At 44.3% G+C, this 26,559-nt stretch overlaps 1 protein-coding gene across 1 annotated transcript in view; it reads left to right on the top strand.

The window, feature by feature from the left end:
- Positions 1-25,467, top strand: part of SHISA9 (shisa family member 9) — a 282,506-nt gene extending 257,039 nt beyond the window's left edge. The window contains exons 3-5 of the mRNA XM_024744362.1: positions 223-378; positions 7,497-7,544; positions 25,085-25,467. Coding sequence (XP_024600130.1) covers positions 223-378; positions 7,497-7,544; positions 25,085-25,467 — 587 coding nt within the window. The remainder of the gene's footprint in view (positions 1-222; positions 379-7,496; positions 7,545-25,084) is intronic.
- The last annotated feature ends 1,092 nt before the right edge of the window (positions 25,468-26,559 follow it).

The raw sequence follows: 26,559 nt of genomic DNA, 5'->3' as shown, positions 1-26,559 counted from the left end.
GGAAGTGTTCTAGGGGAATCCTTTGCTCTTTACCCATCCATCCTCGGCTGCTCTCCAATGCAGAGTTGGTTGTTGCCGATATACCTGCCCATCCTCGGCTGCCTCCCTCTTGTGTCCCCAAAGGGCGTGGAGTTTTGGTCTCAAGGGATGCGGCCATGGTGGGAGTGGGTAGAAGGTCCTGCCCCATTGGTGACCATCTCCGTCTGTTCTCTTCACTTCTAGACACCACCCAGATGAACAACGCAGTGCCCACCTCCCCTTTGCTCCAGCAGATGGGCCATCCACATTCCTACCCCAGTCTGGGCCAGATCTCCAACCCCTACGAACAGCAGCCGCCTGGCAAAGAGCTCAACAAGTACGCCTCCTTGAAGGCTGTCGGTAAGTGCTGTTTCGTTTCTTCTCTCTCTCTCCTGTACTTTTCTGTTCCTTCTAGATTTCCTTATCCCCTACTTTTTTTCTATTCCTTTTTCTATCTTTCTTATCTGTCACCTATCTGTGTATCTATCTATCATCCATTGTCTATCATCCATCATCTATCTATCCATCTACTATCTATGTATCATCTATCTATCCATCCATCATCTATCTATCTTTCAAAATTTCCAGATGTAAACATTTCTGGTGTTGGGGGGTGGGGGGGAGCCTGGAGCTCCTATTACCTGAGTTCTTATCAAGTGCCAGACATTGCATTGGCCCTTTTATAGACACTGTCTTATTTTCTCATAGCGCTCCAAAGAGGAAGGCATAAGTATTGCCCCAATTTTCAGATTAGGAAAACTGAGACTTGGGGAGGCTAATTTAACTTGCTCCTAATCAAGCACCCTGTGGGCAACTTGAACTTGTGTTTTTATCGCTGCAGAGCCTGTGCTCCTGCTGCTCCCTTCCCACAGCCCTGGGTGGGTTGGGGTTCAGTCCATTCCCCCAATTTGTACATGAGGGAGTCTGACGGTGACCCAGGCTCCTCAACAAATGACTCATGGCCCCGTTCTATAGGATGGAAGCAGCACCCACAGTAAAGTCAAGCTTTGGGGCGGGCAGAAGACTCCCAGACCCCATGCCTTCTTTTATAATCAGCTTCTCATCCTATTTCCTCTCCCCACTGCCAAGCTCCTCATTGGAGATGGGACAGGAGACATGTGCTGATCCATTCCAGTATGAAATATCCTAATTTTGTTACAAACTCAGGACAGAAACCAAAGCACAGACATGATCACATGTCTAGGCTGCTGTCGGAACCACGGTCTACAGACATCAGATTCATAAAACAAGCATGTTGGTGCCCAACAGAGGGCCAGACACATACTTGGAGCTTAGCGTTTGAACCAGAAGTCCATCTTTAGGAATTCATATTCCTCGGTCTCCCATGATTTCCAAATGGAACCGTTTGAAGAGGGTTTGAGGGCACAGGTCGTGCTGCCTAAATTCCAAGCCTTGTAAGACTTTACATAGTAATCTCCCACGTTTCCTGTTGAATTTCTCCACCCACCTCAACCCTCATCTACACCCATGACCACAGATTCCTTCTATTCCGTATTGTGTGTTTGCAGAGCACATACATCCTAAACGTGTTCAGATAAACTCAGATGTTACTAGGAAGGGAAGGGAGCTGTTGCCTAGGAGAGAAAGAGTCAGGGCATCTGTGCCAATGTAACTGCAGAAGCCTTCATGCACTATTCAGTGGCCCACCTCCCTTTCTGAGCCTTGCACTTAGGTGATGAAGAGCATCTGCTGTTATACTTGATTCTTGTTTTGCATTAAAAAAATCCACCCAGACGTCTTTTTCTTTTTGAACTGGTCCTATTACCCAAAACAACTCATTTCTTCAACTTAGGCCCAGTGTTTCCTTCCCCCTTAACACCCAATAGCTCTTTGGGTAAATCATAAATGGATCTTCCAACAGAATTCCTTGATTCTGTCCAGCATTGACTCAGGGCTTCTTGGTATAGCAAATGTTTGCATTGCATTTGGAATTAAACTTGCAGTCTGAAAGTTTATTTGACACTCCTTGAGTAACACTTTCTTCCACAAAGCCGGGACTCCTGAGATGTTTGTTGAATGAAGGAATGAGCTTGTCTTTGACAAGAATCAAAGAATAGCTTAGTTGGAAGGGAACACCCCTATATCTTCTAAAAACTCTGAAGGGTCTCACTTGGGGTACCCTCTTCAATCCTGGCTATGGTTGATGTGCCCCTCTTCTTCTTGGTCCTTCTTTTCTGACTATTACGGGAGTTCACAAGCTTTATCTGAGTCACTGGTCCTGTGAGGTCCAGTGAGGGGCAGACTGAGCGAATGCATGACCCGATGGGTTACCCAGGAGTCCAGAGTCTGCCTGCCCAAATGAAATGCAAATCCCATAATAAACATTATTTCAAGGGTTCTCTATTAAGGCATAATGTGACTGTGCTGTGAATGATGAAATGCATTTCATTAACAAAATCATTACCACCCAGTAGAGAAGTTGTTTAAAAAATGGTTTGCTGTGGAAAGCTCTGCAGTCTCTGATAACCAGACTCATTTTCTAAAAATTTCAATTCAGTAAATAAGGGGAGACTTGGACAGCCTTTAGTGTTAACTGCCAAGTTCAAAAATACCTCTGGAAAATCAGTGTTCTCTTGGAGACTTTAATATTCAGAACATCGAGTGGGTTGGTCACCAAAACCCCCTGACCTCAGCTTCTTTGTGTGAAAAACGAAGAACCTGAACTCTCTAGTTTCCAAGCTCCATTCTAATTTTAAAATTGGAAAATTAAACAGTTCTACTCATTCTAGTCATTAGAATACCCGTGGACCATTAAATGTGTCTCCTTCATTCACTACCAACTCTGGGGAGAAAAGGGTGGGAATTATTGGTAGTTCCTGAGATAAATTCTTCCCAAACAAGACTTCCCATCTATTTAATTTAATTTGATTTGATTTGATTTAATTTAATTTTTATTTTATTTATTTAATTTTATTTTTGTCGTTTGCTTGTTGAAATCACACTCATTCATGTTTAAAGAGAGCTCCTTTCTTTCTATAATTCAGGGATTTGGGAATGTAACATCTGGTCCTATATAGCATGTGACTACAGAACGGTCTCTGTTCCCAAGGAGTTCATTGGCCAGTTATTGTAAAATGTTAGCATACACTAGGGAGATGTAAGAGGCTAAACCTCACTGTACTCTGTACAAGAAGGAGTGATGAAGTTGAATGATTGTTTGTTCAGCGCTTTTATCCATCCTGCAGACATTTAATCTGGTGTCCCTTGATTGTAGGTCCCACTGAGGCATGAACCAAGTCCGTCCCTTTCATCGATGTCTCCCCAGCATGTAGCACCATGAAGGGGTCTTTTCTTTTTTTTTGAACTACCATTTTTATTCATTTCAAAAGTTCTTCCCTTTTTTCCTTTCTTTAACTTTTCCCACCCCCCACCTGCCATTTCAACCATGTAGAGCTATTTGGGAAAATTGGTCTCAGCAGAACACCAGAGAACACAAGCATCAAATATCGCCTTTGGACTATGTAATTTAAAAAAAAATCTTGTTTTATCAATAACTGAAATATTATTTTAAGCATTTAGTCCATGTAATACTAACAAAATAAATGCTCACTTCAGTGTTTTCAAAATCACTCCAGACCCCACCCTCGGCTCTTCTTCTCCTTGGGGTGAATAAACTTGGGGGTCTGTATTTGGTGACCCACTGACATCTGCAGAGGTCTGACATGTTCTAAAACTGCATGATTCTTGGCTTTTTCCTCCTCTTCTCTGCCATCTTCCACAAAGGGTAAAGCCCACCTTATCTCTGCTGGCACAGGACAAATCGGTTATTGCTTCTGTGGCCTGTGCTCACTCATGAAGGGATCTTAATAAGCCCTCCCAATACGTATTTGTAAAACCACTGAATAATACCACGTGACAGACACCACCCACATCATGTCAGGAGCATGAGATCATCAGCAAGATGGTGGCATATAGCACTGCCCCTGCAGTTGGTCAGGACTGAGTTTAAGATCTAGTTCATATGTTTATTGCAGAAATTACTCAACCTTCCAGGTCTCAGTTACCCCATGTGTACACTGGAGATAATAAAAATATCCAACTAATTGTCTATTGGCAAGATTTGATATACAGTGCAGGGAAAGTGCTTACCCTGGTACGTGGTCAGCCCTCAATCAATACTGCCCCATATGAAAGTCTCCAGACCAGAATTGTTTGTTGGTCATATTTTTCCTTGAATTTCCAAATACACTGGTACCTTGATTAACATGCAATTGGTAGATTTCACTTTGAAGGAAATAGAGTTGGGTCCATATCTTTCACTCTAGTTTGATGGGAAAGATGTGCCTGAAAGCTAACTCACTTTGGGACTCTGATAAAACAAACAAGCAAGCCAACAGCAGCTGACTTTTCTGAGTTGTGCTAAGGGCCAGCAAAGAGGCGGCCCAAACCTCTTCACTCTCCCCATCAATAGCTGGACAGTGAAGGTCCATATGCCCAGAGCTATGACTCCTACAATCCATCAAAGAAAGATTCTGTTTCACTCAATTAACTCTCCTTACTAAGTCAGAAATGTGGGTTTAAACATCCTCTAAGTATTTTCTAAAGTCAAGAAGTGTGTGTTGTTCTCGACTGAGCCAAACTGTAACCTGAAAATTCAGTTAAGCACACAAATCCTCTGGCCTGAGCCACCTGTGGATAGGTGGTTACAATGCAAGGACCCGCTTTATGGTTCCTCATAGGTCAATGTTTGCAAAGACAGTTGTGAAACTATCCCTAAGGGTCACCTGATGATTCAGAGATGGGTGATTCCTGCCTCCAGAACTGGGAAAAGACCACTCTGTTATGTAGTTCCTGATGGGCTTTGCAAATGGAAAATTGCCTGCATGTTGACATTTAGCTCCTATTGGCCCCGTGTCTAGTTTTTCCTCTAGGTGTCTTGAGAGTTTAAATCCCCAGCTGCTAAAGGTTCCTGACCGCATGCCCTTCAGATGCTTTAGTGCAACTTATGCTGCCCAGTGAGAGAAAGAGACAGGAAGTAACAGCATTATTGATAAAAGGTTGTGCCTTTTTTTTTTTTAATTCAAGAATTTAATAAGAAAATATTTTCTCTGTTGCTATTTGACACTCTATGGACTATTTTCCCAGTACCGTGTTACATTTTCCAATAGCACTTTTTACAACCACAGCAACAACGCACTTTACTTAGATGTGGCAGGAATTCTTTTTCGCTCTTTCTGTAGGAATCGTGTGAAAACCCTAAGTGATGCATAAGCCCCTCAAATGTGAATTAACCTCTGCTAGTTTTTCTTTTTGTCATTGTTATGGAGGAAAGTGAGCTAGTATCATTGACCCAAACAGTACACCTCTGAAGGAGGTATGAGTCCCAAAGTCAAAAGATGGGGAAACTGAGGCTTGGTATAGTTAAGTAATTTTCCCAAAGTCACACCCAAAGAGCCAAGACCCATATTTGGGATAGCCTGATTCAGGTCATCTTCTTCCCACGAAACGATTCTGTCTCTCACAGAGCAATTTCTGGCGCCAGAGGTTATAACCAGGCCAAAATAAAAAAAAAAAGATTGAAAAGGCCCATTTTCCTCTTTGTGGGGGAGGACTTACTAAGGTATTGTTTTCTTTGTTTGAAGGTAAAAGTTTTCCCATGATGCTGAGTACAATTGAGGTATAACATGTTTAAGGTGCATTACAGTTGAGGTATAATTTCTTACGAATAGTATACTACTCAGATTGTAATTTTACAATAGTGTGACTACTGAAAATATACATACACTAGGGTCATCAACATCCCAGTAAGGATAAGAAATATTTTCCTCTCCCAGAAAGTTCTCTCATGGCCGCTTCCTCTCAATGCCGTAGGCCCATCCTCTTTACATAAGCATTTACTTTTTCACCCCCAAAATATTTATCTAATGTCCATTAGTGCCACCAAGCCCATAATGGGGCCTTAGCTATATATTTGGTAGCTTGTGTGCCATCTTATTAAGTGCCCTTATTAGCTTTGGATTTACGAAAGAAAACTTGTTACTGTCTTGCCCTGTCTTAGATAGTGGGGACAGAGGTGACCACAGCTTGTTTCCTGCCTTCAAGGCAGTCGTGGATTTGATTTGGGAGCAAACGGCTTCCTTGGGCTTAGTGACTCAGTGACTCAGTCAGGCATGTGTCCACCCCGCACAGGAAGATCTGGGGCCGCATCACTATTTCCAGATGTCAATGATCCTGGCTCAGAGGGAGAAGAAACATGAAGGCGTCCCAGGCAGGTCCCACTTAATTTTAAGTTCGTCACTCTTCACCTGTTATTCCAATTTCCCCTCTGTTGTTAGTGATGAGGGTGTAGAGCTCATATCCGCAGGGGGAACGTGGCAATTTGAGCATCCTTTGGCACGCCTGGGAGGCCAACCAGAAATGTTTAAATGGGGCCGGATCTGTGCTCTGTAATCATTCAGATCACAGACTGTTCCCTACATCTCTTCCCAGCTGGCAGCCTGATAAATCTCTGGAAATTGTGCAGAAATGTTGAGGACTTGGTTTTTCCAGGTAGATTCCTAAGAAAGGAAACTGGAGCTAGTAGCGCACGCTGATTGGTCAGGCCGCCAGCCAGTGGGCAGAGGCTGCTGCTGGGGCACGTGCGCAGGTTCGCCTCGGTCTGAGTAAAACCCGATCTTACAGAGAAGGTCTGTCGAGGCCCGGGGTAGGCTGTAGCCATAGTCATTCTCACCATCCTTTGCAAAAGGGTCACTATGGGGTTCTCCTAATAATAAGAGATTCCCCCAGGGCCCATCCAGTACCTCTGAAATGGAATTCAATTTAGAGAAACTGATATATAATCAAAGTCCCAGGCATTGTGGGATTCTCAGATAACAAGTTTGATTCCTTTAGCATTGAGGGGAATTTCCTTACCTCAGGAAGAGTGACCCCGTGGAGAACCTTGAATTCATTCAACAATATTTTTCAAACACAGACTGTGTGCTAGGCACTGTGAAAGCAGGGTCTCCACTCCACCCAGCCTGCCACCCAGCATTTAAAGTTGCAGTCAGCAGAGCCTGCCCTGACCTTGAATTTGGAGCTAATGATGCTCCCCCCACCTTTTTAGCAGGGGGATTGCAATAAAAGAGGATCAAAATTTATCTCTTGTCAACAGAGCGTTATTAGCCAAAGTGACCTCATGTAACTAAAACTTTGCTTTCTTTCTTAGAGGGTGGAAATTTAGAGCCACCTAGGAATTCTGTCTCTCCCAGAAAACATCTAGGCTTTCTTCAGGGGAACCTCTCTTGATCCTGTGTTGGGTATTATCTTAATCGTGCTTCAGGGCCTTGCAGAGAGAAGTGTTCACATAATCGTAATTGCTCATTTGGTCCCGCGCCCTGTTCCCCGGTCCCCTGAGACCTGCGCCCCTTGGAGGCTGCAGCTGGGGTGCCTGCAGAGCATCTGGGCGTTGAGGGCACAGCACACATGGGAAGCCCTTGAACAGATAGATCAGCATCTCTCCATTGTTGTTTTTTTAGGAAGTTCTGAGGGTGACTGGACAGTGGCGACACTTAAGTCACCGAAAGGTACCGTATGGCTTTTTCTAGCTCTTTTGTCCAGGTGTTGTTGGATTTGGCATTAATCCATGAAGGCACAGAGAATCCTGGTGTCTGTGTGCACACATGTGTCCGCGTTGGGTGGACCTGCAGGTCCGTCTGAGTTCCAGTGTGTAGGTGTTGTGTGTGTGTGTGTCTGCGCGCCTGGGGTGGCATGTCTGTGCTCCGGCCTGTTGTTGAAAAGTGTGCCACTCCTCACTTCCCAATGTTCATTGCCTGAAGGAAAATGTCACTATCAGAAACCATCCCAGGTAAGACAACCAGGAGACGTTTTTATCTCAGAAAACTGTGCAGGCAAATGGCAAAATGTAAGGTAAATTAATGCAGGAGGAAAAACACAAATTGTGAGGGAGAGATAAACAGAGTCAGGTTGTTGGCCCTGGGTCTTGGGAATGATTAGCCTTTTGGGGAACAGATGCTATTTTCAACTTTCCTGGCTACCATGGTGAGCATCAAAAGTTGGTCCCCTTGAGTCTGTGCGTTAACTAGCTGGGTGACTGGGCTAGGTGGTGGCTATAATTTATTAACCCCCTACTGTGTGCCAGACAGAGGGCTGGGCCCTTTATGTCATTTTGTCCTTGAACTCTCCGATGACCCAGCCATATATGTGTTGTCCTTCCCCTTCAGAGTCGAGGACATGGGCCTCTGAGCGAGGCTAGCTGTTGCTTGTCTAAAGTCATATAGCTGCTAAGTGATGAAGCTGAATTTGAACCCATGTCTGCCTGACTCTAATGCTTAAGTTATTTCCCACTGGGGTGTGATGGGAATGGCTATTTTCCAGAACAGACTGGAAACTCAGTTCTCTTCTTTCTTCACTCCTTATGCTTTGTCGAATGTGGTAGTTGGGAGGATGTAGCTGACCCAAGCAGGTGAAGGTCAAACCCTTTAGTGACCTTGAACTGGGAGAAGTTAGAAGATATTTCAGGGCTGTAGGTAACATACTGGTAGGGCCATTTTGCCTTCTCAAAAGACAGTTCTGGTTTCTAAGTGGAGACTGGATTGGGGGAGGGCGGGCTGGAGTTGAAGTCACTTTCTGGAAGACTCTTGCAGTCATCCAGGTGGGCAGTGCCCCGAACTGGGGTTAGGATGAAGAGAAGAAAATAGAGCAGAGGGGTAATGAAGAGACTGCAGAAGGTAGCGAGTGAGTGCGTGGGAGTGCAGAGGAGGGAGCCGTGGGCCACCCCGTGGTTCTCAGGTTTGAGCCACTTCAGTGCATATCAGCATCTCCTGGAGGAGTGTTAAAACCTAATTCCTGGGCCCCACCCCAGAGCTTCTGATTCACTAGGTGTGGCCAGAGGAGCTGAACTGCTAACAGGTTCCAAGGTGATGCTGATGCTGCTGGTGTGGGGACCATACTTTAAAAACCACTGCAGTAGAGAAATCTTGCTGGGAAACTAAGAGTGTTTGATTGGGTCTCCAAGCATCTTTCTGTGGGTTGAGGGTTCTGAAGAGGGAAGTTTGACCAGAGTCCCAGAGGCTCCGAAGCAACTTGAGCTCTGGGATGGGGTGGAGGGGAATGAGGAGTGTCACCCCATATTCCAGAATTGAGAGTGAGAGCTTTAGACCCTCGTGTCTAATGAGAACCCCTTGTTACCCAGTTGTTGCCTTGAGAGAGGCAGATTTTTTTGGGTCTGCATTAGATAATAAGTATTCATATGTCAACATCCATTTTTAGAAATGTAAACAATTTGGAACATGACAGACCTACTAATTTGAGGCATAAACTTTTTTTTCCTTCCCTTGTGAAAAACAAAGCCATTACGATTCCCATGACAACATTTAGAGGCAGTCAGCATCCCTGTCTTTATATCAGCCTGTTGTTGTCTGATGCATTTAGAAAATATTTCAGGACAGGTCAAAAGCAAGGGCTTAGAGGCTATTTTTCTACTCAAACCAGGCTAATTTCCCCTCTCCTCCTCAATGCATCTTTATTTATCCTGCTTTGTCTGGGGAAGAGAAAAAGGGTCCTAGAGAGGGGAGGCCCAAGTTCCTCTGGGGTCACTGATTTTCCCTATTGTTTTCTACTCAATCTCCAGACCCTGAATCTACATGAGGCATGATAACAAGGTCAGGGGGGTTGTACACCCTGCCACCTTCTTAAAAGAGAGGTATTAGCAGGGTGTGATGGACTTAGCCTCAGACACACCTGAGTTCTGATTGTGGTTCCATCATTGGTACTCTTGTTACTTTCTCCAAGTCATTCAACCTCTCTGAGCCCCTCTTTTCTGATCAACAAGATGGAGACAACACTATCACCTCCCTCCTAAGGTTGTTGTGAGGATGATGTGAGATAACATGTACAACACATGTCACAGTGCCTGGCATGTCAAAAGTGATAAACACATGAGGTTGTAACTGGTATAATTATTACTATTATTATCAGGTGAGCAAATTAAAGCTCTGAAAAATCTCATGGTTAAAAAAACTGTCAAACTCTGTATAACCCATCATTTCCCAAACACTTTTGACATCTGATCTCTTTTCTCTATGGAAAACCAATTCACAGCTTGAGATCCAGTTACTGGAATGTTGCTAGGAACCCACTTTGGGAACACAGGGCATGGGCAGATGGATGGGTGTCCCTTGGGGAGGTTGGATAAAGAAGCAGTAGCTTCAAAGGAGAAAGGGCTAGGTCCCTGAAGGTACAAGTTCCCTGCTTCCACCTGCATTGGCTATAACTCGCTTGGGAGGGGAATCCTATCTGCCACGAAATGGCAAACAAATCTTAGCGGTTTCCACTATCCCATTTTTCACTACCTGAGGTCTTCCAGGAAAGTCTCCCCCTAGTGGTCACTGCTGTAGATCCACGTGCCCAGCCCTGTGGACTCCTGGAATAATCGTTTAATACCCAGGATGGAAGAAGACACCACCACCTCAATCCCAGTGGACTCCCCTAACCAGTATGAACACGTATCATGGAAATACATTTATTTTGCAAAACGAATCTTTGAACCTGGCCTTTGGAGCCTGGAACTTGGGGGAAACTTCTAGCACAGTGCTGTGATTTCATCACTCTAGCTCTGACTAGAATCAGGTTGTGTGGTCTTGCCCAAGCCAGTCACATGCTCTGGACTTTCATTTCTACCATTTCCAAAATGGAGGAGATGATAGTATTCACGTTCTATCAGGTTTGGGGGAGTAATTTTATGAGATAATGCAAATAATACCCTTCCATGAAGCAATGAAGAAAATACACTTCTTCACCCTTTATGCTTCTACAGATGAGGGAACTGAGTTCTCTTGAGATAAATGAGATTGCCAGCACTCACACAGGGCATCACACCCAGGACCAGGACCCAGAGCTCAAAGAATGGCTTAAGACCCCAATGTTCATAGCAACACTATTTACAATAGCCAAAACATAGAAACAACCTAAATGTCCATCAACAGATGAATGGATAAAGAAGATGTGGCGTGCACACACACACACACACACACACACACACACACACACAATGAAATACTACTGAGCCATTAAAAAGAATGAAATAATGCCATTTGCAGCAACATGGATGGATCTAGAGATTGTCATACTAAGTGAAGTGAGTTAGACAGAGAAAGACAAATACCATATGATATCACTTCTATGTGGAACATAAAAAAAATGATACAAATGAACTTATTTACAAGACAGAAATAGACTCACAGACATAGAAAACAAACTTATGGTTACCAAAAGGGAAAGGCGAGGGGACAGATATATTAGGAATTTGGAATTAACAGATATACACTACTATATATAAAATAGATAAACAACAGGACCTATTGTATAGCACAGGGAACTATATTCAATATCTTGTAATAAGGTATAACATATTTCTTTTATACATAATTCTTAATATATATTAAGACATATTCTTAATAACATAATTCTTTTATACATTATTAATAATGTATAAAAGAATCTGAAGAAGAATATCTCTCTATCTATCTGAATCACTTTGCTGTTCTCCTGATCATTGTAAATCAGCTATACTTCAATTAAAAAAAAAAATCAGTCTTTAAGAAAAAAAGAATGGCTTAAGGACTTGACCCAGAATCACGGGAGATGCTTTTTACCAATGTCCATCCCGGGCCTACCCACTCCTATGGGCCTGGAACCTCTGGATTTTTCACTTAACATTTTTCATTTTTTCACTTTAAAAATGCACCTCCTGGGTCATTTTATGTGCATTCAACTCTGGACCTACATTTTCCTAAGACCCAATCCTAGATACAAACACAGCTTACCCCAGAGCACCAGTTTTCGCATGCCAGCATTCCTCATGTATTCCAAAAATTCTTAGTCGGGGTTTGATCTGGGGGCTATAGCTGGAAGGTAAGAGCATTGGAGGTGGACGGTCTTGGATTTGGTACCCTGCTCTGCCACTTATCAGCTGTGGCAGAGTCAGTTGGCAGCCAAATTACTCAGTGTCTCTGGGCCTTAGTTCTCATCTGTCACATGGGAAAAAATGATATTGCCTCATCACCTCCCTTTACGAGGGTTTAAATTAGATCATGTAGGTGAAACGGCTAAAAACGGTGTCTAGTACATGGTAAGCACTCAAGAAATCCTAGTTCTTTCTTTCTTTTGAGAAAATTGATGTAGCTCGGTGATAAATATTCATCCAAGAGATGCTACAGAAGCACAGAAAATATGTGATTTGGGTTACAGTTCTGTTGGAGGGTACACAACCTGGGGAAGGACTCACTTAAAAGTAGCCTTAAAACATTACTTCATAAAAGTCAGGCTTTTGCAACTTTCTGGCTTGGGTTATTGGTTTGTGGGTGAGCAGCAGGGTACAGAGCAGGTGGAGGATAAGGAAGTGATTTTTTTTTTTTAATAAAAATCAAATTCTACCAGCTTCTGAGTTCAGCCTCTTTGGAAAAGCGTACAGCAAGCACTGGCATTTTGATGAGCTTCCTTGGGAACCCATAGGGCATGAAGTGAGCCTGTGGAGAGAGTTCTCTGCTTTGCAGGAAATGCCATTGCAGCAAGATAGCAATACTACTCTATATAAAATAGATAACTAACAAGGACCTACTGTATAGCACAGGGAACTCTATTCAATACTCTGTAACGACCTATATGGGAATAGAATCTTAAAAAGAGTGGATATATGTATATGCATAACTGACTCAATTTGATGTACAGCAGAAACAAATACAACATTGTAAATCAACTATACTCTAGTAAAATTTTTTTAAAAACGTGTGTCGCTCTGAGGCTAAGCTGGCTAGATATCATTCATGCTAAATATCCCCCAAATCTTGCATGGTACCGCCATCACATAGTAGACACTAAACATACATTTTATTAATAAATTATTAATTGAAGCTGAGCATCGCATTTGAAGGGAATCCTGTTGTCCTTTCTAAAGAGGCCCTGGGAAATAGAAAAATCAACCAGGTGGAAGTGGGGGGTGGCCAGTGTTTAGATCCAGTGCTGCTTCTGTTCCGTTGGGTGTCCTTGTGCCCACAGCTCCAGTTGCCTCTCCTATAAATGGAAGGCTGGGATCATTGATCTCATTGGCCCCTCTGTCTCCATAAGTAAAGATCCCAGGCTTTGCTATGATTGGCTTGCCTTGTCATGTGGCCACCTACCTCTGAACAAATTGTTATGGTGAGGGCAATGAAATGGGTTGTTTGTAGTCATCGGGGAATGGTTAGGGGGTGAAGGAGTGGAGGGGTATGTCATCCACACCATTTGGATTAAGAGTAGGGGAGGGCTTCCCTGGTGGTGCAGTGGTTGAGAGTCCGCCTACCGATGCAGGGGACACAGGTTCGTGCCCCGGTCCGGGAAGATCCCACATGCCATGGAGCGGCTGGGCCCGTGAGCCGTGGCTGCTGGGCCTGCGCGTCTGGAGCCTGTGCTCCGCAGTGGGAGAGGCGACAACAGTGAGAGGCCCGGGTACCGAAAAAAAAAAAAAAAAAAGTAGGGGAGACATGGATCCCCACCTGGAAATTAGGGCTCTTCCTGGGAGTAGGGTGAGCGAATGATTGGCATTTGTATCAGTTATCCATCGTTACAATGATGCTGCATAAGAAACAACCTCAAATCACATGGCTTAAACTTATTTAACTCAGCATTTATTGAGATCAGGGGTCTATGTGCCAGTGATTTATCCTGATGCAGGAGGTTCTTCTAGTCTGAGCTGAGTTCACCCATATGACTTGGGGTTGGATGGATGCTGGCTGATGTAGGCTGGTTTCAGCTGGAAAGACTGGGTGACTTGGCACTGCTCCAGGTGTCTTTTATCCTTAGAGAAGGTAGCCCAGACATGTTCTCATGATGGGGACAGAGGTGAAAGAGAGCAATCAAACACCAGGAAGCACTTTTCAAACTTCTGTGTGTGTCATATCTGCTAACCTTCATTAATCACATGATGAACTCAGAATCCAAAGATCCTCTTTTTTGGGGGGTGAGTTTCAAAGTCACATAAAAAGAGTGTGGATACAAGGAAGGGGGGAAAAATGGAGGTCCTTCATGCATTCATCTAACACAGGGTCCCAAATCTTATCATTATCTACTTTGAGATGGTCCTTTGCACATTGGAAGGAAGTATGTAGGATTAAGGAGAGTTAACTTGTGTTTCCTCCCTTTAAAAAACCACCAGTTATATAAAATTTTACCAGTTCAGAGGTTGATCATAAAACAAACCATGCAATGAATTTCTGAGAAGAAATGTCTCCGTCTGTGGAGCAGCAGTGCAGGATGAAGGGCAGTGAATGAGTGCACAGTTTCCAACAGGGCCCTTCAATGCAGGGGGCTCTGTGGTCAGCCTTGGATGGAGCATGAGTCCAGCTACCTTTGTTCGGTAGCCTTTCAGAAAGTGGTGACTGCCCAACAGGACTGCCTAAGGCAAGAGACAGAGGGCTTAAGGTTTCATAGGTCCATTGGCCTTGAGATGTTCACAGAGGGCTCCCTGCAGCCACAACAAAGGGGCTGATCGTGCAGCTGGATAGCTTTGGTGCAAAGCCCAAGCCAGGCACTGTTTCAGAATCATCGTCAGCAAAGGCAGCAGTGCCTTCTCTTGGGACCCTCAGGGCTAAGATAAAAAAGGGCCAGGATTCCATTCTCCCCTTTCCAATTTTCTCTCTTAGAGAGATAAGCCTTCAGGAAAGATGTGTGGCCCTGTAGAAACAGCCAGGAGTCCTGGCTTTAATTAGAACCTGGTTCAAATGTAATTTTCCCTCCTTGTGTCTCTACAGTGAGGCCCAGAACCAGGTGAAATGGGGGCTAATTTGCCGTAAAGACAAATCTTCCCACCTCCTCCTGGCTCTCTCCTGCCTGGGAAGCTAGGCTTTTTTCCTGCCTTTCTTGTTTCTGCCTGCTGAGACAACCGCAGGAGCCTGTGCAGCTTTATAACATGTATTTCAAAAGAAGGGAGAAATACCTGGGTATTTTCTTTTTTATCATGAACTGTTTCCCCTTTTACTGTTTCATTCAGCTCACAATGGAGAGAAAAAAGAGTAGAGACCCAGAAAACACTCCCATGTAAATAAAAGTTCAGCACTGTCCTAGTGAACCAAAAGGCCTCACAAATACAGTGGCTTAAGAGAAAGAAGTATATTTCTCTCTCGTGTAATAGCCCCAGAGGGGGTGGTCCAGGTTGGTGGGGCAGCTTTACTCCAAGCTGTCACTCAGGGACCCAGGTTCCTCCAACATTGTTGCTCTGTGGCCACCTACTGTATTGTCCTCATCTGCATTGTTATAGTTAGTTGCTGTCCTGGCCTATGGGAAGGGGGAGAGAGGACACCCAGGGCAACCGATTTTATTTTAAGTGAATATGTTGAAGTGGAAACTGGATGCATCACTTTTGCTAACAGTCCATTGGTGAGAGATTAGCCACGTGGCCAAATTTAGCTTCCAAGAAGGCTAGGGAAATCTAGCTCAGGATTAGGTGGCCATGTGCCCAAGAAAAAAGGTAGAAGAGATCTGGATGACAAGTAGCAGTCTCTTACAATATCATGTCAGATGGGGTATATGTTTAAGGAGCCTACTGTGTGCCAGGCATAATGGTTTGTGCTTTCACACTTTGTCACTTGTTTACTTCTCTGCTGCACTTTGCAAAGTAGACCTTCTTATCCTCACTTTATTTTCTGACAATGACAGCAGTAGCAGCTACTATCTAATGAATACCTACCATGAAGCAAGGACATTGGTACTTTACATTATACAAGATAGTTTACATGGTTCTTTTGAATACCATAACCCCTTACCACATAGGCATTGTTATTTTATTTTCCATTTTACTGGTGAAGCTTAGAGAACTTAGGTAACTTGCTTAAGGTCTCCAGCTTATAAGTGGAAGAGTTGGGATTTTAACTCAGGTCCATCTGCTCTTCAAGTTCATGCTCTTTCTACCATATTCTAAAGAAGATTTTACAGTCACAGAATTCTTCCAAACTCCGCTGTCTGCTGTATAAACAAGTTGCACTGAGTCCTGCACGCTCTCAGCTTCACTAATCCTTCTTTCTCTCTCAGCATGCTCAGATCTTATTGCTGACGTCTTGCCTTCCAAGGCTCTACTATGGCTGTCAAGAGCTCAGTGTAGGGTTCAGGAGCAACACTTGGAATACTTTGTCCTCATCAAAAATGATTGCTGCTCTCTGAGTGGTGGGGAGGGGAGAGTGGAAGCACAGGGAAGAGAATACTGGTGAATATCACAAAGTGGGAGCCCCCTACATGGTCATGGAGGGAGTCGGTGTGATGTAGCATGAAGAGACCGGGCAACCACACCTACCTCATTGGCTTGGGGTGGGGTGGGGAGCCAACTAAATGAGATGATACCTGTAAAGCACCTGGATGGTGCCTGGCTGGAGTGGTGACGAAGCTTCAGGCTCCTCCCAGTTCTAAGAGAAGCATATAGCACCTTATCCAACCCAGTTCTTTTAACAGGAAGCCACTTTTTGTTGGTAACTGGTCAGCACTCCCGCCAATGCCAGTGCATCTCAGACGATGCAAGACCCATACTCTTGTAATGCAGTAGCCAACTGAGTACTGTGAGCCTGGCAGGGAGAGTCTCTCATGACACCCCAGCTCCCTTCTCTTGCGCCACTTTAAGGAAGAAAAAGGTAAACATATATTGCCTCCAGGGGGAGTTTGAGACTTCATGAAATTTCCAGTTGTGACATTTTGATGTCTCCTCTTGTGAATAAGATCTACATGTATATCTCAATCCCTGATGTTTTGAGAGGAGGAATCAAGAAAAGTGTTTTCTCCTTATAATTCTCACTCTGTCCTCCACCTTCTTTAGTTTCGGGGGAACGTTTTCCTGCAGATAGAAACTTGTTAAGGAAACGAGAGTTTCTTCTATAAGGCAGGCAGATGGTTAAATAGATGGTGAATGTTGTCACACATTCGTAAATTTCAGGATACTTGGAATTCAGCCAGGTGTCAAGGGTTCAGATCCCAGCACTGTCACTTGGACAAGTTGCCAAAGCTCTCTTGCTTCAGTTTCCCCATTTATAAAATGAGACCAATAATAGCACCTACCTCATGAGGATATTGAGAGGATTAAAGGGGGTAACAAATGTCCATTCCTTAGCCGGGTGCCTGGAGCAGAGCACGCACTTAATAAAGGTGAGCTCTTACTCAGGTTACACTGGGTGAGCTGGGAAGGGGGCGTGTCAGCACAGCCTGCTGCTGGATCCAAGCGGTCTTTTTAACCAATCCCCGCCCCCTGCGCCTGACTCCATTCTACCTCCCCTGAGCTATGGCTGCTAGAGAACATCCATGCCTCTGCAAGTTTTCAGCCAGGAGTTTGGAGCTGGGCAGCAGCCTGGTTCTTCTGCCCCAGAAGCTCCAGTCCTTCTATCCCTGTAAAGCACAGGTCACGTAGCCTTCTACAGTGTGGACGATGTATTAGTTAGAGAAACACAACCAGCAGGATATTTGTGTGTGGGTGTGGCAATCCTTGGCATACTTTGCCTTATGTAGCTGTATCACTCCAGTCTCTGCCTCTGATTTCACATGGCCTTCCTCTGTGTGTGTGTCTATGTGTCCAAATTTCTTTATTCTTATAAGGACACCAGTCATTGGATTAGGGTCCACATTAATCCAGTATGACCTCATTTTACCTTGATTACATCTGTGTGATAGGTACGTAGGATATACTTAATGTATATATTTTATATATATGCATATTATATATGTAGGATATATAGGATATATATGTACAAATATGTATATATGGAATATATGTATATATGGAGAATTATTGCAAGCAATTGAATCACACAATTATGAAGGCTGAGAAGTCCCATAATCTATTGTCTGCAAGTTAGAAACCCAGGAGGCTGGTGGTGTATTTCCAGTCCCAGTCTGAAGGCCTGAGAACCAGAGGAGCCGGTGTTGTAAATCCCAGGTCCAGGGCAGGAGGAGACTCACGTCCCAGCTCAAGCAGGCCAGGCAGGAAGGGCATGGATCCTCTCTTCCTCTGCTTTTTGTGGTATTCAGTCCCTTAACAAATTAGGTTGGTGCCCCTCTACATTGGAGGGGATCGTGTGCTTTACTGGGTCCACTGATTCAAATGCTAATCTCATCCAGACCCAGAAATAATGTTTAATCTGGACACCCTATGGGCCAGTAAAGTTGGCATATTATATAAAATTAGCCACCAGAGATCAGAAGGTGAAGCATCCTGCCCATTTCTAATATTTGAGAGAATGTCACTGGAATCAAACTGTCTCTGGTGCTTTTCTTCCCTTATCAAATGTTTATTATTGTATCCTACTATGTGCCAGGTGCTGGGCTAAGATGTTGGAGATACAGTGAGGAGCAGAGCAGATATGATGTCTAACCTAATTGGAGCTTATATTCTAGTCAAAGGAGATAGACAATACACAAATAACTAAGAAAAATAATTTCATACATGCAGGCTAAGAACATATTAAAATAGGGAAAGGTGATGAGAGCAACGGGGGTGTTTTCACTGGGTCATCAGGAGGAATTTTCTGAGTGACCTTTGATCAGAGAACCAAATGACAAGAAGGATCCAAAAAGAAGGGTGTTTGGCAGTGAGAACAACAGGGACAAGGTCCAGTGGCTCTGAGATGGTGAAAAGCTTGGCGTATTCTGGGATAGGAAGGAATCCTGTGTGTGTATGCTGGATTGAATAGCATCCTCCCCCCATCCCGACCCAGATCTACTCAGAACCTCAGAATGTGCTCACGCTTGGACATAGGGTCTTTGCAGATGTAACTAAGTTAAAATGAGGTCATCCTGGATTACTGTGGGTCCGAATCCAATGACTGGCGTCCGTATAAGAAGAGGGAAGTTTGGACACATAGACACACACAGAGAGGAGGGTCATGTGAATTCAGAGGCAGAGATTGGAGATGCAGCTACAGGCAAGGAATGCCAGGATTACTGCAACCACCAGAAGCGAAGAGGAGGAGGCAAAGAAGCATACTTCACTAGAGCCTGCAGAAGGAGCACAGACCTACCGACACCTTGATTTCAGACTTCTGGACTCCAGAACTGGGAAAGAATAAATTTCTGTTGTTTTAAGTTGCCCAGTTTGTGGTAATTTGCTATGGCAGCCCTAGGGAACTAGTGCACTATGTGATGGGTCATAATAAGCGAGGGAGAGATGTGGGTGGGCAAGCAACAGCCAGAGGCCAGGCCATGCCGACCTTCGGGGTCACAGCAAATCATTTGGATTTGATTCTTAAGTGTGATGGGAAGATTAATCGCTCTATTTCAATATATTCTTGGACCAAAGGTAGGGACAAATTGGGAATTGTTGAAAGCTTAGGGTGGGACCTTGCTTACCAGGTGAAATCCATCACCTGAGACCCAAGATGATCACCAAGGGAGAACGAGTGGTAGGAACCCCTCCTTAAGATATCCTTGGCCCAAGGAAAGAAGGTAGGTGGGAGGCCACCTGCCAAGACCCTCAGATGTGTAGCTTGTTTTGAAAACTGGTTATTACCTTGACTCTCCATTTCCATAGAGGCGAAGCTCCATCCCACCCGGCACCTGTACAAGTGTCTGCTGCTAATTAAGAGAGAGACAGATGGAGGAAGGTTTAGTTTAATTTTGAAGCCTTGATTCCTTCAAGGCAATTAGGCTGATTGGAAGAAAAGCACCTTTTTCATTCTTTCTTCCTCTTTTTAAATGAAGAAAAATAAAAACGGAGAGGACCAGTGTTGTTGGAAGCCTCACACATCTGTTACCTGGTCGGCTTGTTAGCCACCTGCCCACGAGGTACCTTGGTTGATTAGGTTAATGCATTTATTAATGGGGCTTACAAGGCTGCTCAATGAATCTGTGATTTCCTTCACAAGCCGCTTTTTAATATAGTAAGACAGGGACCACAATGCACAACACCGAGAGTGGCCAGGTAAGTATTTCTTTCCCATCCTCGATATCTAAATCAGAGGGGATGAAAAAGAGGATTTCACAAAAATTGCATTTCCTGGTTATGGGAACAGTTCATCCACCTAACCACCAACCACATCCTTGTTGAAATGATCTAGAAAATAACTCTTTGGAGGATGGTTTTATGCCCCATGCGGCAAGTCTGTACCTGCTCTGCACTTGTCAAAAACACCTCTGAGTCATGTGGAGGGGGGACAGACAAACAAATAGATGTGAACGATATAATCCTGCAGACAGGACATTAGATGATCTGATGACCCCTTGTTTTCTTCACTTTATTACATACATATCCTTTCAGTTTTTGAAGCTACCATGCTACTTCCCACCTCAGGCCTTTTGCAAATGTTGTTCTGTATCAGTTATCTACTGCTGCGTAACAAATTACCCCAAAACTTAGTGGCTTAACATAGCAACTGTTTATTGGACTTGTGGTTCTGGATCAGCTGGGAAGTTCTTCTGGTTTGGGCTGGCTTGGCTGCTCTTGGCCAGGCTTACTTAGTGTCTGTGATGAGCTGGCAGGTGGGCTAATGGCTTCACAGTCTAGGATGGCCTCACTGGGTATCTGGCAGGTAGCAGGCTGCTGTTGGCTGTGGTGAACATGGGCAACTGGACTGCATGTTTCTCATCCTTCAGGGGGCTAACCTGGGCTTCCTTTTTCATATGGAGGCAGGGTTCCAAGATCTGATAACAGAAGCTGCAGAACTTCTAAAAGCCCAGGCTTGGGATGTGCGTGACATAATTTCTGCTACAGTCTACTGGTTAAAGCCAGTCACAAGGTCAGGCCATATTCATAGGGTAGGGAAATAGACTCCACCTCTCGATGGAAGGAACTGCAAAGTATTACAGCTATTTTTGCAATACACCCCATGTGCGCTCACCTGGATGCTGTTTCTGTTACTCTTCACTTTCAGATTCCCACTCAGCATCCTCAAGGATGCCTTCCCTAACCGGCACCTCATCCCAAACGTATCAAGGCCCCTTCTTGTGTCGTCTCATAGGGACAGCTAGGCTCTCAATACACATGGCAGCTGGAGGGAAGCAAAGAGGGAAGGAAGAAAGGAAGGAAGGGTGGTTAGTTTGGATGAGTGCTTCCTTTGTGCTTAGCTGGATATCTGGCACAGAGCGCTCAGTAAATGTCTGTTGGATTTAATTCAGTGCCTCTTTCATAAGCCAGAAGACAGACAAAATATATGTAGTGACTAGTTACTCTCTTTCAGAATTGTGTTATATAGCTTATATGTCTCATATAATTTATTCTTAACAATAAACCTCAGAGTAGTTATATTATCCTCATTTTACAGCAAAAGAAATAGAGATAAAGGAGTTTGACATTCCCAAGGTCTCATAGACTCAGGTCTGTCTGATTCCAAAGCCTGCAGATTTTTCTGTCCCACCCTTGCCCCATATACCAAACACTTTCTATGTTCAGGGGTTTCCCAATGACAGGTTCACCAAGAGACAAATTCAGGGTTGGGTGTGGAGAAGGACGTATTGTAGGTTCTCCACGGGCGACTCCATGATTCCTCCTAATGGGAGCTGTTTCCCATACCTGCACTGATAGGGCAAGAATTGAATGCCCCTGGGACTATTTTTCTTTAGAACTTTTTGAGAGGACATCACCTATCCCACCTGTCGGGGCACCTGTTTCATAATCAATTTCCTCAGTTTGTCAGAAACGGGAACCTTCCAATGCATCCCTTGCTCTGAGCTTCCCTTAGACTCATCCATTGTCTGGAAAGAGGAATTTGGGAATAAATGGTTCTGGATCATGCCTGGGGATATAATGAGGGTGGGTGAGACTTTCAGTAAGAGACTGAAAGCAGTTTAGTGAGAGCAAATAGATGTGAAAATGGAAAACTAGAAAAGAGCAGTCAGGACTATGATAGCGCAGAGGTTGCTGAGGGAGCCGGGGAATCAGAAAGCATCACCTTAGCTTAACCTTGAAAGATGAATAACAGAGCATCTGATGTAAATGAAGGGGTGAGACACGTCAGCTCCATCCTGTGGTTCTCCGACCAGCTCAGAGACCTCATTATTAATACTCATAAGACTGGATAGTTCTTTATAGCACTTACTATATTTCTACTTTTATGTAATTTGTGGGATTATTTGGTCACATTCTGTCCTTCCCTCATAGAATGTCCACCCCACGAGGGCAGGGACCTTGTCTGTTTCTGATTCTCCCAATGTCCTTATATTTACAATGTCTACCACCTGGCCCGTGCCTATTTGATGTATGACTAAAATGACTGAGAAAAATTGCTGGGAGAGGTTTTGGTAAATGGTAACATGGTCAGTTTTAGAAATATGCCTTTGGGAGACTTCCGTGGCAGTCCAGTGGTTAAGACTCTGAGCTTCCACTGCAAGGGGCACGGGTTTGATCCTTGTTTGGGGAACTAAGATCCTGCAAGCTGAACAGTGCGGCCAAACAAAACATAACAAAACAAAACAGAACAAAAGAGGAAATATGCTTTTGGCTGTAGTGTGGACAGTGGCCTGGGGGAGGTGAGACTCAAGGCAGGGGAGCCAGTTTGGTGGCAGAAGTAGAGCAGCATTTAAAGCAAGGAGGAGGCATAGCAGAGGTTAGAGCAGCATTTGGTAGGTACGATGGGAAGGACCTGTGGGTTAGCAGTTGTGCTGAGGAGAAGAGGAGGGTGACATCAGCACCTGCTCCTGTGTTTCTGGCTTGAGTAACTAGAGAGTTGGTGTTCCCACTCGTGAGAGAAGGAAGAGCCTGGAGAACAGATGTGAATGATGTTGATGGGTTCAGTCTTGGCCACCTTGAGTGGGAGATGCCAGTGATTCTGTCCTGGAGGTAACCGGATACATGAATTTTGAAGTCCAAGGAGGGATGTCAGAGCATCCTTCTGTTGAAACATCATGCGTTGGAAACCTAGAACTTTCCTCTGGAAGACGCGATTCTAATACCAACTTGAATGTAACTCATATCACCTTAAGGAGTGCATGGTATTTCGGGAATGTGTGCTCTTCCCATGTCGGTAGCTATTCCATAGTTCCTTTTGACATTGATATTCTGTATCTTCAGACAGCTCTAGAATTCAAGGAAGCGGGGACATTCTCTTGAAAGATTGCATTACTCAGGGTTGTTTACATTAAACATGGACAGAAACCCAACTTAAACTGTATTAAGCCTGGAAGGTTAACATGTGGCTTCCGGGGTTGCTGTGTTGAGGAATCTAAGCAAAGGCCATGCTAGCTAGGAAAGAGCTCTGTGATCAATGAGTGATGTCTGCCACAGATGCAGAAGGGGCAAGCGGGGGCATATGTGCTCACTCATTCCTGAAAACAGAGCTTTCCCTCTACGGCCTTTCAAAAGCATCAAATAATGTCTAATGGAGTTAGGTTCTACCTTGGCTCAGCCGCTAGCTGCGGGTAACCTCAATTAAATGATTTCATGTTCCTTAGCTTGACAGTTTCCGCATCTGTCAAGCAGAGGTCATAATCCCTGTCTTTCCCACCTCTTGTGGTTGAAAGGATCGAATGAGAAAAGAAACGTGGAAGGGCAGTGACCTCCATGAATTTACATGATTTCACACACGTAACAGTATGGGATGCTGGAAGTGTGGATTAAAGAGCAGCACATATTTCTGGACTCCTGAGAGATATATGTTCAAGAGTTTATTGCTAAGACATTAATTTAAAAAGTATAGAGGATCTTCTAATAAAAGAATTGTGAGAGAAAATAAAGTCTCAGAAAGTTATCAAATAAATTGAGAAAGAAGGCAGGAAAGAAAGAAAGGAAGGGAGGGAGGGAGGGAGGAAGAGAGAGAGAGAGAGAAAAGAAAACAAAAAAGAGAGAAAGAAAGAAAGGAATCATTCAGTGCTTTAGAGTGTGGTGAATGAAGCAGAAATTGATATAATTCTTTTGTAGCATAGTTGGCAATATGTATAAAGGGCCTTAATAATGTTTACAGCCTTTGGCCAAGTAATTCCACTTCAGATAATTTATTTCAGGGCTGGATAGTAAATATTTCAGGCTATGTGGGCCATGCAGTCTCTGTCACAAGCACTCAGATCTGCTGTTGCACTGCAGACAGGTGAAGGAATGGGCATGGCAGCATTCCGGTAAAACTTTATTTATGAAAATGGGTGGCAGCTAGATCGATCCATGGGCTATAGTTTTCCACCCTCTGATACAGATTAAAGAATATTTTAAGAATTATTTCACATTCAAAATTCTAAATACTAAGAGAGCTTTAGTCTAGAAAATTCTCATTTCAGATTGATTTATATTAGCAAAATATTGGCACAGCTTGAATACTCATCCATAGGATGAATGATTAATTTTCATAGTTTTGCTCACTGAAATATTATGTAGGTATTAGAATGCTGTTTGCTAGTGATTTATAACAATATGAAGAAATGCTTGCTAGAATGTTACATGAGAAATTACAGTTATTTATAATGATGATGATAATGGTGGTGGCTAACATCTAAGCGCATTACGTATGGCACCACTTAACCCTCTAAACAACCCTATGAAATATCCTTTTTTATTGTAACCACTTTCCTGATGCAGAAGCTGTTGGTAATAAAAGTTATTTACCAAAGTTACACTGCTAGTAGGTGGCAGAAGTGGGATTTGAACACAGGTCTGCTTAACTGCTAAAAGCAAAAACAAAAGCACTAACACAAATTCCAAATGAAACTCTTTATTGAGAAAACCAGGAGAAAATACACCCAAGTATTGATATCGACTGTCTTGGGCAGTAGCTGATAGATACGAATATTTCTCAATGTGTTCGATATTTTCTCTAATGAGAAGCATCATTTTCATAATGAAGAAAGAACAACACTTGCATTTTATAAGAAAGGCAAGGGTGGCGGAGTGCTAGGTGTGATTGTGAGGGAAGAAGGATTTGGGGGGAACTAGAGATTCCCTTGCGGATGCCCTCGCCTTCTTGGTCCTCCTCTTGTTGGTGGAAAACACATGACCTGTCTTCCTTCTTTCTGTCTGCTCCGGGTGGAGTTTCTAGTGTGTGTCTCGTTTGGACTGTTGGCCCACTGAGATGCTGTTCTTGGGTTGACCTGCTAATCCCTAACTGTCTTTCTCTCTCTCCTCTCTCTCCCTCTCTCTGCTCTCTCCTCCCCCCTTCGTCCACCTACCTGTCCCATCGTACAGCCGACAAGGTAAATGATGACTTCTACTCCAAGCGACGGCACCTGGCCGAGCTGGCCGCCAAGGGGAACTTGCCTCTGCATCCCGTAAGAGTGGAGGATGAGCCGCGGGCCTTCAGTCCTGAGCATGGCCCCGCCAAGCAGAACGGACAGAAGTCCCGCACCAACAAGACGCCCTCCCACCCCCTGGCCTACAACTCCACCACCAACTTTAAGAGCTGGGACCCCAAGGATCAGTCTCTTCGGCGGCAGCAAGCTTATGGGAACAAGGGCAAGCTGGGCACGGCTGAGTCCGGCTCCAGCGACCCCTTGGGAACTCGCACCCAGCACTACCCACCCCCGCAGCCATACTTCATCACCAACAGCAAAACGGAAGTGACTGTCTGAGCTGTCGCTACAGGGGACATCCTGGAGACCACACTCAACTGAGAGAGGCAAAAAATACCCCAACACACACCCTCCCTGTCCCCCGCCCGCACACCCACCCACACGTTCACCCTCCACACCGACCGACGACAAACCTACTGGTGACATGGAATCACGCTTTTCCTGTGTCATGCCTAACACGTGTCGGCGGGCAGCTGAGCAAGACCGGAACGTGGACGGTCAGCAATACAGCCAGGGGGAAACTGAGGCACCCGCTTTCGACTTCAGGGTCGAGGTGGCCAACTCACATGCCTAAACCGTGGGGCTGATTTTTCTGTTCCTCCTAACTTGAAACAAATCCATGATGAAAAAAAAAAAGTAGCACAATTTAGAGAAATTGTCCATTTGAGCACATATACCATTGACCATGCATTGTCTGTTTCTGGGTGAAAGAGCCAGAAAGGATGGAAAGTGGGGTAGAAAAGAGGGGTCGCTGGTGCACTTGATAAGCATTTTCTAATCCCAGGAAGTAGTGATGTGGACATAAAATTGTGATGAGCGTGAGACAGTAACTGGACCCCCCCCCACCATGCTATTTATATACTTCTTATATCATCAAGGTTGGAAGCAAAAACAACACACACTCAAACTCACAAAAAATAAATAGACCCTGAACCCACCGACAGTGATGGGAAAGAAAGAACTTTTTTAGACAACTCCCATAAAGACTGTGGAAATGGGAGGGGTAGGCTTTTATGGCAGGGAGAGGGTCCAGAGAGTCTTAAATAACTATTTTTTAAAAAAAGGAAAATAAAATAGAATCCCACTACAAAACAGACAAGAACAGCAAAGTAACTGTTGTCCAACATCTTCAAGACTTAGGAAATCAACGTCTTCAAGAACAAACAAACAAAATTCACAGTTGAAATGTCGACAAGAGGTGAGAAGGGGACCCAGAGCCTCTGATTTCTGGCGTTGTCCCCCCGCCTCCGAGACAAGAAACAGAGACAGAAACCAGTCCTCTATTAACTGTCTATCCCCGACTCCCTTCCCCTTCAGCCTGTTGCTGCCACCGCTGCCGAATTTCAACTGCTTTGGACTGAAAATGTCATA

Source organism: Neophocaena asiaeorientalis, unplaced genomic scaffold (assembly GCF_003031525.2).
Source record: "Neophocaena asiaeorientalis asiaeorientalis breed wild unplaced genomic scaffold, Neophocaena_asiaeorientalis_V1.1 scaffold91, whole genome shotgun sequence".
Classification (NCBI taxonomy): Eukaryota; Metazoa; Chordata; class Mammalia; order Artiodactyla; family Phocoenidae; genus Neophocaena; species Neophocaena asiaeorientalis.
The sequence above is the reverse complement of the archived record's forward strand: the minus strand, read 5'-3'. Positions and strand labels throughout refer to the sequence as shown.